This window comes from Papio anubis, chromosome 5 (genome assembly GCF_008728515.1).
Source record: "Papio anubis isolate 15944 chromosome 5, Panubis1.0, whole genome shotgun sequence".
Classification (NCBI taxonomy): Eukaryota; Metazoa; Chordata; class Mammalia; order Primates; family Cercopithecidae; genus Papio; species Papio anubis.
The window spans coordinates 115,242,099-115,259,496 of record NC_044980.1 but is presented as its reverse complement, the minus strand read 5'-3'; the positions used below and the strand labels follow the sequence as shown (position 1 = coordinate 115,259,496).

Below are 17,398 nucleotides of genomic sequence, written 5' to 3'. Positions count from 1 at the left end.
AGAACGAGATCACACTGAAAAACACTAAACAAAGTTTCCATATAGATAAGAACAGGGCAACTCCTAGGAAGGGCAGGGCTTACAGACAGAGACAGTGAAGAAGGGATTGAGCCACTCAGAGGCCACATGAAAGTGTTGGTCACCTTCTAGAAGGTACAGAAGAGAGTACAATAAGGTCCATCTTACTCAGGAGATTCCTTGCTGGAGAGAAGGGGAAGCCAGGTCCTTTGTACCTTGAATACCTTTATATTCTTTTTCACACGTAAGCTGTATTCTTTGCCCATGCCAGCTCATTGCCTGAGTCTACTTGAAATGAGTCTTTCTCAAAATGTAACAAAATCTCGGGAAGCATCAGGGGATTGAATGGCGTAAAAGGTGATGCACACAAAACAGAAGGGGGCAGGCATTTTTAGTAAAAATGCTGCACAGTCTGTGTGATAGAAAAATATGAAAACTCACTGAAAGTGAGATTATTTTACCATAAGAATTAATTTTTCTATCAGACAGTGGTTCAAGCACCTTAGGAAAATGAACCCACATAATTTTGTGCCATTACTCTAGGTTCAAAGGCTTTGACCAAAGAGGATTGAAAAGTGGAAGGATATTTATTATCTTGATCTCATTTGACCTGTACAAAAATAGTTTATGCAATTGCCAAAAAAGTCAACTTTCATCAAGGTTGCAGTCAGAGTTATACAGAAAGGCAACAGAATATTTCTCTTACTTCTATTTGTGTGTGTGTGTATATGTCTGTATGTGTAAATACTTACATGTATATATGTGTATATATGTAGCTATGTGCATGTGTGAGTGTATGTGTAAAAATCCAGGGTGATAGGTTGAGGTATTACCATTTAACAGATGGGAATGTTGAGGTACAGTAAAATTAAAAGATTTGCTTAAGTTCTCATTAACTGGTTTCATTTTACTTATTTATAATTATCAATCCCTTTACTTCGAAAAAATAATTCGTAATCACTACAGTGCCAATCAGGGATAGTGATGGGTGAGGTCACTGGTCTAGAGAAACTACTACTCAGCTAAGTTGCATAGATGGGGAGGAGTAAGGTGGCCAAATAGTTCTGCATTTAGGTCCTGGCCCTGTAACCTTGCAAATGTCAGACAAGCTCTCTGAGCCTCAATTTTCTCATATGCCAAAAGGAATAAAAACAGAGTTTGCCTTGCAAAGCTGATGTATGAGGCTTAAACAAGATGATCTAGTCAAAGAGTTTATCTCAGTGTGTGGCACAGCCAACATTAGTGAATGGTGGCTGTGAGTGAGCTCCTCAGGAGATCCAGAGTTCAGCCTCCGCTTTATTTAGTCCTGTGTGTGAAACTATTTTTAAGAGCACCACACTGGCCTCTCTTAATAAAATAAATACACCATAGCTCCAAAGAATTCCAGAAGGTTTTTGTTTTTAAGATATAGGGATCTGGCTTCCATAGGAAGAGAGAGCAATCTGCGAACCCATTCACAGTGACAGAAAAACCCTGCTTTAAACTTTTGTGCTTATGTGTCGTCATCTCTCCCTTGCAGACCTGCAGCTATTGCAGAATGTTCTGCCCTTTTAGATGGCAGGATTACAAGAATGTATAGTTTAAACTTTGTGTTTTGCAAAGGATGTGTGTTATTTTCTAGTCTGGGAAACTTCAAAATAAATTAGCTGCTGTGTTTTCTCTCATTAAGTAAAGGCAAAAAAAGTTCTAGTTGTTTTTTCTACCAATATACAGCTTGTGTTTTAATTAAAACAAGAACCAGGCTCATGATCAGAGGGAAAAACCATGGAATAGAAAGCCTAGACTATGTAATAGGGCTATAGCTGGAGAGTAAGGAGAAGAGTTTGAAACTAGGGCATCTTTTTCATAAACATCTTTTTCAGATGTAATGTGCAGTTTCCTCCCCTTCCTGCCACTTAACCAGGAAAGAGGCATAGGGGCTGTCAGAGATGGAGGCTTACGGAATTAAAAAAAAAAAAAAAAGCATGTTCATGGGAAACTACATTTCTTTTTATGCCAGTGAATTAGCATGTTGAACACATTTTCATTTTTTTTTCAATTTTAGCATTTGAATAATCTTCATTTAGCCCTTAAAGAAGCTGTGACATTCATTGTTCCTGGTTTACCTAAACTGCCTGAGAACAATCATTTCAGTATTTAAGAGGTTGTCTCCAGTTCTTTTTCCATGTAATCATTAAGTTAGAACAATATGATTCTGGCTTTGTTAAGGTATGAAGTCTGGATCATACTAAATTATGATAAAATAATCTATGTTGTAGAGTTTGCCAAAGCAGAGCTTCTTCAGTTTCAAGTGGATTTAAATAGACTAGGATTTCTTATTCTCAGTACTACTGACATTTTGGGCTAGACAATTCTTGTTGTAGGGGATTGTGCTGTGCATTGCAGGATGTTTAGAAGCCTCTCTGGTCTCTACCCACTAGATGCTAGTAGCATCTCCCCAGCATGACAACAAAATATGTTTCCTGATATTATTAAATGTTTCTAGGGTAGGGGTAGGGCAGGTAAAATTTCCCCTGATGTGAACCACTGCAATAAACTATATTCATCCCGGAGAAGCAGTAAAGTGTTGTGGCTAAAAGTAAATACCCTGGAGACAGAATACACCTAACCAGCTGGGTAAACCTGGACAAATTATATAAAATCTTTATGCTACAGTTTCTTCATCTGTAAAATGAAAATAATAACAGTAACTTTAGAAGATTGCTGTGAGGATTAACCAAGATAATGCCTGTCCCATGGTAAATGTTCAATAAACGTTAGCCATTATTATTATTTCATCAATTACTATGGAATTTCATAGAATTTCATATCTATGCAATTTCAAAATCTGATATAAGTTTAAATGCAGGTTAAAGAACCAAACAATAGAAACATGTTTAAGAGGGAAATTTTGGGTGCAGTTACACAATTACAGATGGATATCTTTGTTTATGTTTTAGAGTGATCAAGTTATAGACACTCAACTATTGCATAATCCTGTAGCCTAGTTTGCTAAACGGTTTTAGTTATTGCTTAATGTATTTTATTATCTTTCAAGTGGAGATTCCCAATTCATCAAAATTATGGGCTGCTGCCAGATGATTCTTCTGTAAATACAACTGCTCTGTTGTACTAAAAAAAATCTTGACTTTATGCCTAGTGTTTTCCCTTGAGTTCTTTCTTCACCATTGGTCATATAAATATTATTGTATTATTCAGTGAAATAATAACAAAAGCTACCATTTTTAAGAGCAACTTACTGTGTGCCAAGCTAAGTGTTTCACATATATTACTATTTTACTCAATTGTCAAAACAACCTTAAGTGTATCTCAGAAAGGTGAAGTTAATGTGCTATTCAGCCAGTAAAGGTCAGAACAAGGTAGGAGCCCAGGCTGGCTGTTTTTAAAGCCTTCGCTTTTAAAACACAACATTATCAAAGCTCAGAGAGCTACCACCTAACTCCCAATCATAACACAGTTTCCCTTTCTATAACACCTTCCATCCTATCTACATACACCCATGCTATCATTCACATTCCTTGCTTTTTCCCACAATGCTCAAAATACTGTGAGGGGAGTGATCATAAAAGAACCTTGCTTCGAATACTTCCAAGTCAAGCATAGTGACTTAGAGAGAGAAAGAAAGAGAGAGAGAGAAGAGAGAGAGAGAGAGAGAGAAAGAGAGACAGGCAGACAGACAGACAGATAGACAAAAATGTATCATGGGAAGGAAGAAGCTCACTTCACATTGGTTTTAATGAGGACTAATAAAAATTGTCTGGAAGCTGAAATAGGCAAATGTTGAATTCACATTTCTCTGGTACACACACAAAAAAGACTCACCCAAGGTTGTATAAAATAGGTGATTTATCAAACTCTTCCCAGTAATCCAATTCTTGTGTACAGTATTCACATTTTACTTCAAGGTAAGGTGTAAAATAGATGAATAAATCACTACCAGAGGCATGATAAAGTAAGTTCATCATTTTGAGGCAATTTTAAAGTAGAGACTTTGAGTGGTGACCCAAAGCTCCATGCCCTGAGAGATCCATGGAAGATAAGGTTACAAGTTGTGAACTTGAGGGTCCTGGAAAGTAAAGGTATATGGCTAGCTCAGAAACAGCAACCTTCTCATCACATACTCTGAGAGTTAGCCAGTTTTGCTGGGGCACTCCAGGCCAACATGTTTGCTAGTGCAGCAGAATTGATTATGTGGTCCCGGAAAAGGCACAAGCAGCTCAAAGCAAGATGCACGTAAACAATCCATTCCAAGCAGCCCTGATTTAAGCAGTAGGAAGTTTGTGGCTGTTATGGGAATTAAGAGACTCATCAGCCCACAACATTACAGGATTAAGCAGGACCTCAAAGGTCAGCTAGTCCAGTTCTTATCGCTGCAAGAATTTTCCTTAATACTCCCAACAAACTTACAATCTGTGCTTTGATATCTACAGTGATCGGAAAGATTCCTTTTATTGTTCATCAATTAATAAATTCCAACTTGGCTATTCTTTAGTCAGTGTCCCTGTGAACTCTAGAAAATGCTGGCTGTGGAATAGCCAGCCACATAAGAGAATTTGGAATTAACTCTATGAAAGTGGCTACATTTTATAAGTATATTCAATCAATAGTTTTGACAACATTGGAAGACATTAGGAATGAAAGGCTCAGTGAAGTTAAATGACTCATCTTCCAAAACACACACTTAGGTAAGATTCACTTCCTGGTCTAAGAGATCCCCCAAAACCACACTGAGTCTGTTACACAGGATTTCTACTGTGAATTTCTAAATGTAGTCAGAAAAGTTGAGGACATATAGACTATAATGGAGAAAGTAGGCTATGAAGTTGAAGGCAGATTATCTTGAAAGAATTTCTTGCATACAGTAATACTTACAGATATGTCATCACTAAAGTCAATTTCATCCAAATCAAGGTATTCAGGGGCTTCCATTATTCTTCCTTGCACATTTTGAGTATGGTCAAATACTTATAAATTCCTGAATGAGACAGAAGCAGAAAACAAAGGCAAAAAAATTTAGCTGTTTTACAACCAAAAATAATGTCTATATTTAAACAAATAAGATGAGAAGGGTTATTGGGTGCTAGTGTTGCCTTGGAGCACATTTCCTCCCTTCAACTGTCCACAGCCTGGCTTTCCAGAAGCAGTAAACACAGTGTCTCCATGGTCCCCAGTGTGGCTCCCCAGTGTGGCTCCCCAGTGGGTACCCAAAGTCCTTTGCTTTATTTGATATGTGCCTGTTTGTCTTTGCCAGAGCAGTAACTTGGGTCAGAATCTCCCCCTAGCATCAATATTAGAATTCACACCAACTCTTACCACAGTCAGGGAAAAAGGCAGGGCTTTGGGAAATGGGGAGCCAGCCTAGAAATCTTAGGAAAGCCATTTTCAAATGTTTCCTGTGGGCATATCCTTGGGTGTTGTACATGGAGCAATGAATACTGGATCTCCACAGGAACAACACAAGACAGATACCACTAACCAAGAGTAATGGATATTTTAGAATTTGTAGCACAACCTCCAGTTCACCCTTCAAAAAGGAAGAAAGAAAGAGGATCTAAGTGCAGATTTAAACCCCAGAGTTATTGCACTGCCCTCTGCTTCAAACAGCTTTGCCTGACAGTGCCAGAGTGACCTGATACAGGCCCCAGAATGTCTTCAGTCAGCTCTTGCCTCAGAGCTGCCTGGGGCAATCCTTTAAATCTGTCACAGTAAGATACATCACCTCCCACTTCATTTTCCCATCACTTATCATCATTCCCATCAGCGGTGGCAGCGGCACCTACAGATGTCAAGAGCAGAAATATAGATCTCCTGATGGCGCCTTGGTGTGCAGTTATCTTCTGCAGCGCCAACTCTCAGATAGCAAAATGAGCTTCTGCTTCCTGCAACTTGTCTTTCTTATTGTAAAAATTATCTTACGCACCCAGATTTGAGTATCTGAAATAATTCATTTTGCCCTCTTTGATTCTCTGATCAAGGTGTACTTTGCTAAACAGTAAGGACTGCATTACTGGAAAGTGAAAATATATCTAGGCTGAAAAAAATGGGCTTCCTGATATAAGATTGAAAGTGTTTTAAAAGACCTACTTTTTAAAAGGAAATTTGTTCTGAAGGCATTTTTTCCCTCATGTTGAGCCATTCTTTCTTTTTTAAGCTCTACAGATAGTATAATTATGATAAACAGAAAAAAAACTTGCCATCCCTTACCTCAAACCCATCATTTAATTTTCCTGTTCTTCTCCTTTTTTTCCCCATATGTATATACCATTTTTACAGTCCTAATTACAATAGATACAGAGTCCATCCAAGAAGGAATTAGGATGTTACTTCTATGTTTAAATGAGATTACCCATTTAGCAAATGTTAACAATTCTTCTGAAATCACAGTAAGGCTTACAATGAAAAGAAAAGCACCTTGTATTGGTAAAAAGTATTTAAAATCAGAAATTTTATTATTTGTAGAAATCTGAAAATAGGTTATCAAACAAATTGCTTGGTATAAAAATGTCACTTTTCTTCAATTCACAAAAATTTTCAGAGACAAACATACAAACTCTGCTTGGAAATTACTCAAAACAACATTCTCTTCTACCGTGATGGATTCTGATACAATCCAGACTCTTTGGATACTAGCACGTTCACTAGATCCAAATCCAATCCAATTTCTTTTCACTAAATCTGTACTCAGCGATGAACTATTGATTTACAGACTGTGTTCCCACGGCCTTGGTGAACAACAGAAAGATGATGCTGGGTGTCAGGATATGGTACGAACATCAGCAGGAACATGGAAATATGGGGAGATTAAGCAGAGAAACATGCATCGGAGCTGGGGACCAAATGGATTTTTAGATAAATGAAACTATAAAATGTGGATGAACATGTCTTAATTAATCAAATTAATGAATAACCGTTGCACCCCTGTTAGAGGTGCTCCAACAGTACAGACAGCAATATCCAGTTGAGTACAGCCATTCCAATAGAATATAACCAGCGGATAATAACTCATGACATCACAGCAGGAATCTTTCTATTTAAGCTTGCAGGATGGTAGTGAGGTTCCTGATTCTATAGCAAGAACACAAGACTTACAACAGGTGCAGCTCATTATAGGAAGCCTTGGGCCACTGCCCATATTTATTTCTGTGGGTTGGATGACCCCACCTTAGACTAAGACTCCCAGGCATCTGGAGTTTGCCTCTACTTCCCAGCAGGCCTCCACATGCTATCTCCTTTAAGATGTCTCATTCTGTTTACGACCCAATTTCTTTTGTCTGGTTTCAAGGCTTGTCTCTTTCAGGGTGCCACTTTAAGAATATTTACATTCTCAGCTGGGCGAGGTGGCTCAAGCCTGTAATCCTAGCACTTTGGGAGGCTGAGACGGGCGGATCATGAGGTCAGGAGATCGAGATCATCCTGGCTAACACAGTGAAACCCCGTCTCTACTAAAAAAATACAAAAAACTAGCCGGGCGAGGTGGTGGGCGCCTGTAGTCCCAGCTACTTGGGAGGCTGAGGCAGGAGAGTGGCGTAAACCCGGGAGGCGGAGCTTGTAGTGAGCTGAGATCTGGCCACTGCACTCCAGCCTGGGCGACAGAGCGCGACTCTGTCTCAATTAAAAAAAAAAAAAAAAAAGAATATTTACATTCTCAATTATAATGTGCAGAAATCCCCGTGGTTTTCCAATCCTGACTACATTCCCCAACATTAACTGTTTCTTTACAGGTAAGAATGAGTCTGCAGTTGTCCCAGTGGCCAATATGATGCCACCTCTTCTCTCATCTGCCCTTCCACCAAGCCTCTGGCACTCTCACACACTCTTTTCGAAGTAATCAGTGACAAGATAGGAAGCAATAAGGTCAGGTTAGAGTAGCTGCTGATCAAATATGATAAGGACACTGAGGTGAACTGTGGTTGCTTTTCTCATCCTGCTCTTCTGACACCTCCCACTATGCACACCAAACCACTATGGAAACCAGTAAGTCTTCTTTCAGATCCATGGCAAACGCGCTCTAACAGAAAGCACAGCTACAGAGGGCATGCGTTGGAGGCCTGTGAGCTGAATCTGGCCCACAGATGTGATTTGTTTGACCCCAGCAGTGTTAAAAAAAAAAAAAAATGGAATCAGTTGCCAACTTGCAGACCTTGGGTGATTTCACATAAAATTTTGGAATTCTGGCTTTGCTTTAAATACCTGAAGCTCTGGCAACAAGGGTCTGCAGTCCCCATGGCAACAACTGGCTAGAGCTGAGCGGCAGCTGCTCCTACCTGTCCATGGGGCCTGTGCTCCCCATTTTCCGGGAGCCCCTCCGAGGCTGCTCTACTCACCAACATGCCTTGGGGACATCTGAATGTTCGACCCTTCAAAAGAATTCAGTATTAAACAATAAGTACAACCATTACCCCCAATTTTGTATTGGTGTCTCCTGACAAAAATGTTTACTTCATTTGTATTCTAAGACTTAATTTGTATTCTAAGATCATTTTAAATTCTCATACCACAACAGCAACAAAATAAAATTTCCTACAAATAAACTATTGGCACATCACAACTTGTGCTTTCACAGAATGTCCATTTTATCTCTTAGTACCAGGAAAAGAAAACCTTTGCAAACATAATAAAATGTTACGAGGTGGGGATTATGTTTCCTTCACTTTACAACTGGAGGAAGGAAGGGTTCTTCTTGCTTTGTTGTGATTGGTGTGGATTTACATGGTGACACTTCACTGCTGTGACTCCAGGGGAAAGGAGGAAGCCGTGCCAAGTGCAAACCCAGAAAAAGTCCTGAAGCCATCCTCTGTCTGGCCCAAACCGGCAGCTTGGAGGCAAGAGAGCCAACCTTATTGAGGCCAACAAGAGTGGGTTTATATCTAAGCAAAATACATTTTTTACGCTTTCCAGAAAGGGCAGGTCAGCTTAAAATCCTTTATGTAGGGTTGGGCGCGGTGACTCACACCTGTAATCCCAGCACTTTGGGAGGCCGAGGTGGGTGGATCACGAGGTCAGGAGACCATCCTGGCTAACACGATGAAACCCCGTCTCTGCTAAAAATGCAAAACATTAGCCAGGCATGGTGGCGGGTGCCTGTAGTCCCAAACACTCAGGAGGCTGAGGCAGGAGAATCACTTGAACCCGGGAGGTGGAGGTTGCAGTGAGCCAAGATCACACCATAGGATTTTTATTGCTATGTATCATAGTCGGCCCTAGGCCCCTTCTGGATCTCAGGACCTAGTCATTTGTGAATCTGAATTTCTCCCCCATGCCATCAGCCCTGACCCTACAAGCTACAATCACTTGCTCCCAGGTTCTCTAAGGCCTTCCAAGGGCTTTCTTTTGCATGTAAGCCCCTCTCCCCACAGCACACCTCTTTCAAGATCTGTCCACCATGAGTATTGTCCACTGATTGAAATCATCCCATTTCTTTTTACTGGCATTGGCAAGTTTTAATTTGTTATTTATTTAGGCAGGTGTGTTATGTGTTTAAATTTTTTTTTTTTGAAGTGGGGAGAGGTGAGATGCCAGGGAGGGTAGAGTAGAGAAAGATAAAAGAAACATTTTTCAGTGGTGTAGCTCTCCCAATTTGGGTAGGAAAATTGATAGAGAGGGAAAGAAGAAACAGATTAGAATGTGAGGACACAGGGCCGGGTTGCTGGGAACTATATGCTGTGCAGAAGCTGCTAATGACAGCTTGGCTCCCTTCTTTGGATGTGCCCACGGCACTGGGACAAACCTTACTCAAACTCCAAACTGATGCCCGGCTTTCAGAGATAAAGAACAAAACAAACGGCATCAACTATACTCAATGTTTGTAGGACTCTTCCTACTCTCACAGAGTTTTGATAAACTGCCAAGAACAGAAGTCCCTCCAGTGCCTATTAAAGTGTGTGCGAGGGGCTTATGCCCCTAATGGGTCTATCAACACCATGTCACCTTCTCATGAGTGACCTCAGTGATGGCCCAACTGCTACCTTCCATGGAAATTTCCTTTTGGGAGAGAGCTCAAAATAACTGAGAACCAAATTGCATAATAAAAACATAGACAAGCAATTTAAAAAATAGCCTCCTTGCTACCCCAGTATTATGATATTCAGGTGATATTTTTACTTTTTTTGTTGTGACTTGAAAATTGACTTTGAAAATAATTCCAAATGAAGACTTCCAAAAATCTGTTACATAATGGCAGCATCACTGGAAAAAGCTTATAGTAGCCAACAAAATTTCCTTGAGAAACTACACTCATTTTTTTGTACGCATTCTGATGTGCTTGGCTCATAAAAGGCTCATTGATTTGTGACTACAGTCACATATCATATAAATTGCTCTACTGAAAATTTTTTAAAAATGTATTGCCTCACTCCATTTTACAAGGAGTCAGCTTGGACTCATTTTGAAGGCTCATGTTACACAGATTTCTTCTTTTCTGCCAAAGTCGCTATTGCTCCATTTACCAGTATACTATGAGGCCTGGTAATTAAAAGTAAGTTGGACTTGTCAAAATAAATGAGCAGAGTACATTTGGTGATGAGGTAACTTCAACGGATTTGCATTACAACTTATTTCTTTACCCTTTAATATACCAGCACTTGGGAAAACACAGCCCCTCCCTGCACTCCTATACACACACACACACACACACACACACACACATATATACACACGCATGCCTGCCAAATTTGTACGGGGAAAAATTTTCAATTTGAAGGCCTGGAAATCAATATTGGGCTTACTTTCTTCAATATAAAATCTTAAAATTATCACAAAATAAGTACTGGAAGGTCTGGGTAGAAATGTTGTCCCCAGTTGGCTCAGTAGCTTGGCTGGCAAGGAAGCAACTCATTCCAAATGTTGGATTTGGTTTCTTTCACTCTTTGATTCAACAGTGGCCAGAAGCATGGCAGTCAGTAAATGCCTCATCTTGAAGCAGAAAAATGATAGAGGCAAGAAATTTCTACTGGAAAGAGGCAACTGAAGGAGAGCCAAGAAGTACACATGAGGAACAAAGAAAAAGCACAAGCCCTGTGAACTTTATTCACTTCATTATTTCTGGAATATTCTGGATGCATGTGGTGGATAAGACCTACACTAATCTCCACACCAGGATGGAGTATATGGTACCAGGGGAGACAAACAAGAAGGCATGCTATTACAATATCATGTGGTGCTGGCCAAGACCAATAAATACACAGCAGGCTGAGGCACCCAATCTAGACTTCGGAGATAAGGAAAGTCAGCCTGGCAAAACTGAAAGCGGAAGGATGGAGGTGTGAATGGGGAGGGAGTGGTTGGGGGCAGGAGGAAGTGTTCCAGTTGTCTGTGCTTTCAGTATGGGAACAGGCCTGGAAATGAGAATTCTGGAACAGAATGTCCAGAAAGATGCATAACATTGATTTAGCATTGATTGCTGTATTTTTGCTTCTACAAAAGGGTCTTGAAGGGTGAGGGTGAGGGTACGGTGGTAAATAGGGATTGTCAGGGGAGTATTTCCAAAGCCAGAGAGTACACAGAGCACATCTTGGAATATCAAATTTCTGGACTTCAATGTAATATACTGAGCCTGCTCCAGCTCCTAGAGGAGAGCCTACATTTCTTCCTTGCTGTCCTGAAGGAAACACCCACAGAAAAAGTTGTGAAGAAAACTCTGCATCAAGATTTAAGACTGGGTGCTATTACATACACTTGCTTACTTAGTCTCACACAGATGCTGGGAGACGAAAGTCTTAATTTCTTTTGTGGAAATAAGGAAACCAAGGCTCAGAGAGGTTCTGTAATTGCCTCAAATTCACACAGCCAGGGCTTCTGATTTTAAGTCTAGTATTTTTCTCTCCTACTTCAACTTGCCAAAATAACAATGGTAAAGCAACACTGTCTCTGTGTCAAACGTTTTATTTTTAAGAATCATCTTCAGCATTTTTTAGCTGAATTTATTTATTGCAACCAGTGATGGAGGCAGAAGGGATGCACCATAATTTGTAATTTGCAATCATATCTTTTATATTTCACAGATGGCAAACCTCAGGAATATTCTGTCTAAGGTTATGCACTACTAAGTAGAGGCAAAGCCAGCTAACACAAATCATTTCCTGCTAACCAGTCTAGTGTTCTTCTGACTTGCCCTGGACTGCTCTGAATCATGGGTATGTCTTTGAACCATCTAGGTCAGAATTCCAGACATCTTTAGCCCTGAATTGTATTGCTTGGATGTTCATGAACCTAACTCCAAATGAGTTACCCTTCTTTCCAGGAGAGATTAAACAGAAATGGTAGACATCATCATCATCATTAACAAAACGTGTATAGATTTTGTGTCTCTAACATACCTTACCCACAGATCTCCCTGAACTGGTCTATAAGGCAACATATTCCATAGTCAGTTGGTTTAAATCTTCAACTTCACCTTCAAAGAAAATTGGATTATAAGCATCCTTTTTAATGTCTTATTAAAAAGGCAAGGAAGATGGCACTGTTTTAGGCACTGTTTTAGAAAACTTGATTCTAGAGGTCAGGATTTCTCTGAAAAATCCCTACAAGGATTGGTCTTTTTGTAGTTTTGCCCTTTAATTTATACATTAAAATTCTTGCAAGTGATTTGTGGGTCATTTTATGGTTTCTCAAATCCAAATATTGAGAACAAACTAACATATACCTGAACTTGAGAGCTTGGAGAGACCTTAGTTTTTAAGCCTAGGGCAGATATACATATTTTATATACCTTTAAATCTGGTCTCTCTCTCTCTGTCTCTCTCCCTCTCCCTCTCTCTCTCCCTGTCTATCTGTCTCCATCCCACCCCTCTCTCGTGTGTGTGATTTTAAAATGAGTTGAACACTTAAAATTCTTTTTGGAAGAAGGAAAGAATCCATGCTCACAGGAGCTGTGCAGAAAAAGATAAAAGAATGCATAATAGAAAAAATACATGCAAACACATATGCATACACATACACAAAGAAAAAATATATTGTATTCAGTTCTGGGTGTTACTTCTTTAAAAAGCCACAGCTTATCTGGAATATACCAAGACAGAGTAAGGAAGCCAAGAGAACCAGTGGTTGAGAAACTGTCTTATGCAATACAGCTAAGGAAATACCTAACTTGGTGAAGAGAAAAAAGCTTTCCTCTCTAAGAATCTAAAGATCCCACAGGTAAAAGGAGGATTTAACTTCAAGGGTAAATCTTGGAGGAAATATCAGAGATATCAGTCTCAGTAAATACTTTGTAATTATGGTATTTCAAACGGGCTTTAATGGAATGGGCTGCTTTGTGAAATCACACCCACCTCAGCAAGAAATTGTTCAAATAGAAGTCCTCTGAGAGAAGAAGATCAGAATCCTGCATTGTGAAGGAAGAATAGATGGCCTCCCAGCTCAAAAGATTTTGTGTAGTCTGAGATGGCATTGACAAACACCCGTGAAACTAAACCAGGACCTCAGGACAGTCCTAAACAATTTTACATCTCTTCAGAGAGCTGCCATGACTATCTCTGTTGAATCGCCCTATGATATGTCATCATAATCCCACCAGGAACTTGAGTGAAACTGGAGGTTAAGGGAGAAAAAGAGGGAGCAAGAGAGTTAAAATCCAACTAATTTTTAAAAGAGAACTGGAATATTGTTCATTCAGTGAACATATGATTTGTTCCCTGTTGTAAATGAAAACTTATCAACTCCACAAGGACAAAACTATGACCTAATGAGGTCCAAACAAGAAGAAAATATCTGGAAAGAAAAAGAAAACATTTCTAGCACTGGGAAGTTGAGCTTGGGCTTAAGCCAACCAACCGTGTCTTGCACTGGCTTCTGGAAGGTAACTATGGAATATTCTGGGAACTGGAGCCCTTACTCCGTTATGTACAGGAAACTATCCAAATCCAAGTTTCAAATTTTTGACTCACCTGAAATGGTTATGCTTTATTTTTGATTTTGCAAAGATTACTTAATTTCTGCAGTGGATGTGTTTGGAAATTATTATTGAGTATGTATGGAACACAGATCACAATCCTGATTGCCATTTTAAAGAGAAGCAGACATAACAGCAGCATGCATGGGATCATTGAAGACTACATCTTCAGTCAGTTATCTTGGCTTCATTCTGATTGTTCATGAGGATTAAACTTTGGAGCAATCCTAGATGAGTTATTCCCAAACTTTAGAGTGCATGAGAGTCACTCAGATGGCTTATTAAAACAGACTGCTGGGTCCAAATCCCAGACTTTCTGATTCAGTAGGTCAATGTGGTGCCCAATAATTTGCATTTGTAAGAAGTTCCCAGGTGATGCTGATTCTGCTGGTCCCAGAATCACATTTTAGAACCGCTACCTAAGCTAGTGGCTATTCTCAGCTTTGGCTACATCTGCACTTAATTAAAGATAGTGACCTCTTCCCCATATGCCACGTCTATCCAGATGTTAACTTCATTATACAGGATTCATGCCTAGTGCCCTTTTGATTAAGCTGCCTCAGTGGACTCAATTAAGCATTTCCCATGAAGACCACCCAGCAATCTCAGAGGGTCTTAGGTCTGTCTTTTTATTATTATTATTTTTTTCAATTTGTTGTGCTATACAAGACACAGACATTGGCACACACAACTTTACACAATTTGGGTCTTGGCTACTTTAAAATTTCCTTTCTGTATAGCATTTCATGGCTACAAAGATGTTCTTAGTGTCTTCTGTTAATGAGGTCCAGTTTTATAATTTTCAATGCTGCCTTTTTAGAACCGAGGTCTCAATTTGGGGACATCTATTCACTAGAACAACAGTATAGTAAATCCCAGGTCTGTTAACACAGAAGAAAAATGAAAAAAATAAAAAGCAAAAATCTACTAAGAATTTGCTTAAAAATCAATGCTTACATAAATATATGTGAAGATATTGAACATAATTACTCACTGTATCAGAAGCAGTCCAAAGAGCTAACCCAGCTAAGTGAGAAAAAGAAAAACCCAGCCATATATTTGTAATTAGAATTACAATGTGCTTATTTTTATTGGCTCCAAATCCAGAGATCAAATTATTATGAAGGTTTTATAAGTTCTTCCAATTTGTAAATGTACTAATTTGATAACCAAAAGGAGATAAATTCCCTATAAAATAAATGTCTTTTTTTTTCTGAAGAAAAGAGTATAGTTTAATATATATTTAGATGATTAAGCAAGGATAGTGAGTTAAATGTCTGAACAACCAAATATTTGCACATCTATACATACACATAGAGTATGACTTAGCAAGTATTAATTCTTTAATCCAATGCTTCATTTAGCCCTACTTTATTAAAGACATGTAGGGTAGAGACGATTAACAAAATCTGCTTCCATGATGGCTGAGGTACTATACTAAAAGTGCAAAAACTGAACGCTGCATACCTACCTAACACACTTCTGATATGTGTGGAAGTATTTCAAAAACAACATAAGATTATTTATGTGTACCTTTAAAATTCAGCTAGGAAGTATTATCTTCAGTTTCATCAATATGTTGTTTTTCAAACACAATATCTTGTACAGAGTAAATAATATATTGTTTATGTTGAGTTCATTTCCAGATTGAAAACTGTTGAGTTGCTTTATAATTTTTGCACTAGAACTCTTGGTATTGTCTTAAATAAAAAATGTTGTGATGACTATTTTTTAACATATAATAGCTTAATGTTCATATATTTTCTTGCACAGTTGCCTCTGAAGTCTATTTTTGAAGAGGAGTCAGTTTTCTAGAGGCCCTTTCAGAAACTGTTGATGAGCGCTATGAAAACTTCAAGCTATACTCTCCACTGACAGGGTCTGTTTTCCAATGATTAAACTTGAATTCTTTGCCATTAAGCATATGGAGAAAGAATAACATTTGTAGGCTGTGGTGTGGGTTTTTCCTTTTTGGCACCACAGAAGGACACCAACTTCATTTTGTAATTAACCAACATAAGCAAGAAAGGACTGAGAGCAGAGAAGTTTGAAGAGAGGTCTGTAAGAACAGCTGGAATAAAGCTGCATGCTGCCAAGTCTTTCAAGAAATAGACTAAGATAAAGTGAGAAATCCAAAGTGGAGTGATCAGCAACATTAATAAAATACTGAACTTGGCCCCTCTAAGGATTTCAGTTTCTGAATCATCATCTCCAATCCAGATGTCACCATATGTCATCTTCTTTCTCTCCGAAAAGAGGAAAGACATCCAGAAACAGACAAAGACTAAAATAACTAAAGGAAGAATATCAATCAGAACCAAAAAAATTTTCCCATAGAAAAACTCTACCTGCTTGTTTCCAAAGACAACTTGGGCAATCCATGTACATCCTGTTAGTAGACAAGGGATCTGTATCATCTCCTGCATTCGAGAATTCTGGTTTTCTAGTACGAATTAAAACTGGGATATATACACCACACCAGCCACCCAAAGTACAGAAACCACCTTCACCACCTTCAAGGAATCCTTCTGTTGGTCCAGGCTTAGATTCTCACCCAAAGGGTGGGCAATTTGGTAAAGCTTCCAGTGGTAAAGCAATGCAAAGTGTAACATGAACCAGATGGCCAGTGAAGTTGTCAGGGCTGATGTAAAGCACAGAACTTTGCAGCCAGCTGAATCCAACATGATACCAGAAGAGTAAACAATTTTCATAACATTCACCACCAAGTTTTTAATAACGTGGACAAAAATAAGATTGAAAATTAGAAGAAAGGATGTCTGTAAATGCCCAGTGATACATCTTCTTGTAGAATAAAACAAACATGCGTTTCCAATGATGTTCACGAAGATTAGGATGGTACAAGTGATGATCTCAACCATGTCTGCAGAGGGCTTCATGGTAAATTCTGAACTGTTATCTCAAATGTCTTTTTCTCTTCTGTTTGTCACTAGGCTTTTGGAAAACTTTTAAGAGGTCCTTAGTGAGACAATCTGGATTTTTAAATAGATCCACTATGTTGACAAAATCATCAACTGATATCACCCTAACAGTTCAAAGCCTGTAACAGAATTCTGCTTGCTCCAGTGATGAGATGCTGAAAACAGAACTGCTTCCCAAAAGGATTCTATTTTGTCATCTCCAGGGACTTGACTATGATGAGAAAGTGCTAGGTATCATCACTTAATTAAAAGTCTCAGAAATGTATTTACAGTACTGTAATACGATTTCCTAGATACAGTATAATACAGTTTTCAAAAACCATGATGGAGAGAATAAAATTAAATTTGTGACACAAAAGAAAAGTAGCCAGAGGTTGAAAGTACACCACTCCACTCATGGAAGAAAGTTAAAGTAAGGGATGTCTGAATAACAATGAAGATTTCAAAATAACAAAATGACAAATTAAAAATGAGAGTAATAACATGATAGAGATTTATACAAGTAGAATAGTTTTCTAGTTTCTCTACAATTTTGCAAAGCAGAAGTACTATT

General features: G+C 38.8%; 1 protein-coding gene and 1 pseudogene across 18 annotated transcripts in view; both read right to left on the bottom strand.

Annotated features, from left to right (window-relative positions):
• SNCAIP (synuclein alpha interacting protein) overlaps positions 1–17,398 on the bottom strand; it is a 152,629-nt gene that overhangs the window by 73,146 nt on the left and 62,085 nt on the right. For all 18 annotated transcript variants that reach the window (XR_002522708.2, XR_002522709.2, XM_009208971.3 and 15 more), the window contains one exon: positions 4,891–4,993. Coding sequence is in view for 16 of the 18 variants with exons in the window: in XM_009208971.3 (XP_009207235.1) it covers positions 4,891–4,947 (57 nt within the window). In the remaining 2 variants the exon portion in view is untranslated. The remainder of the gene's footprint in view (positions 1–4,890; positions 4,994–17,398) is intronic.
• LOC116274950 lies at positions 9,110–17,393 on the bottom strand (annotated as a pseudogene).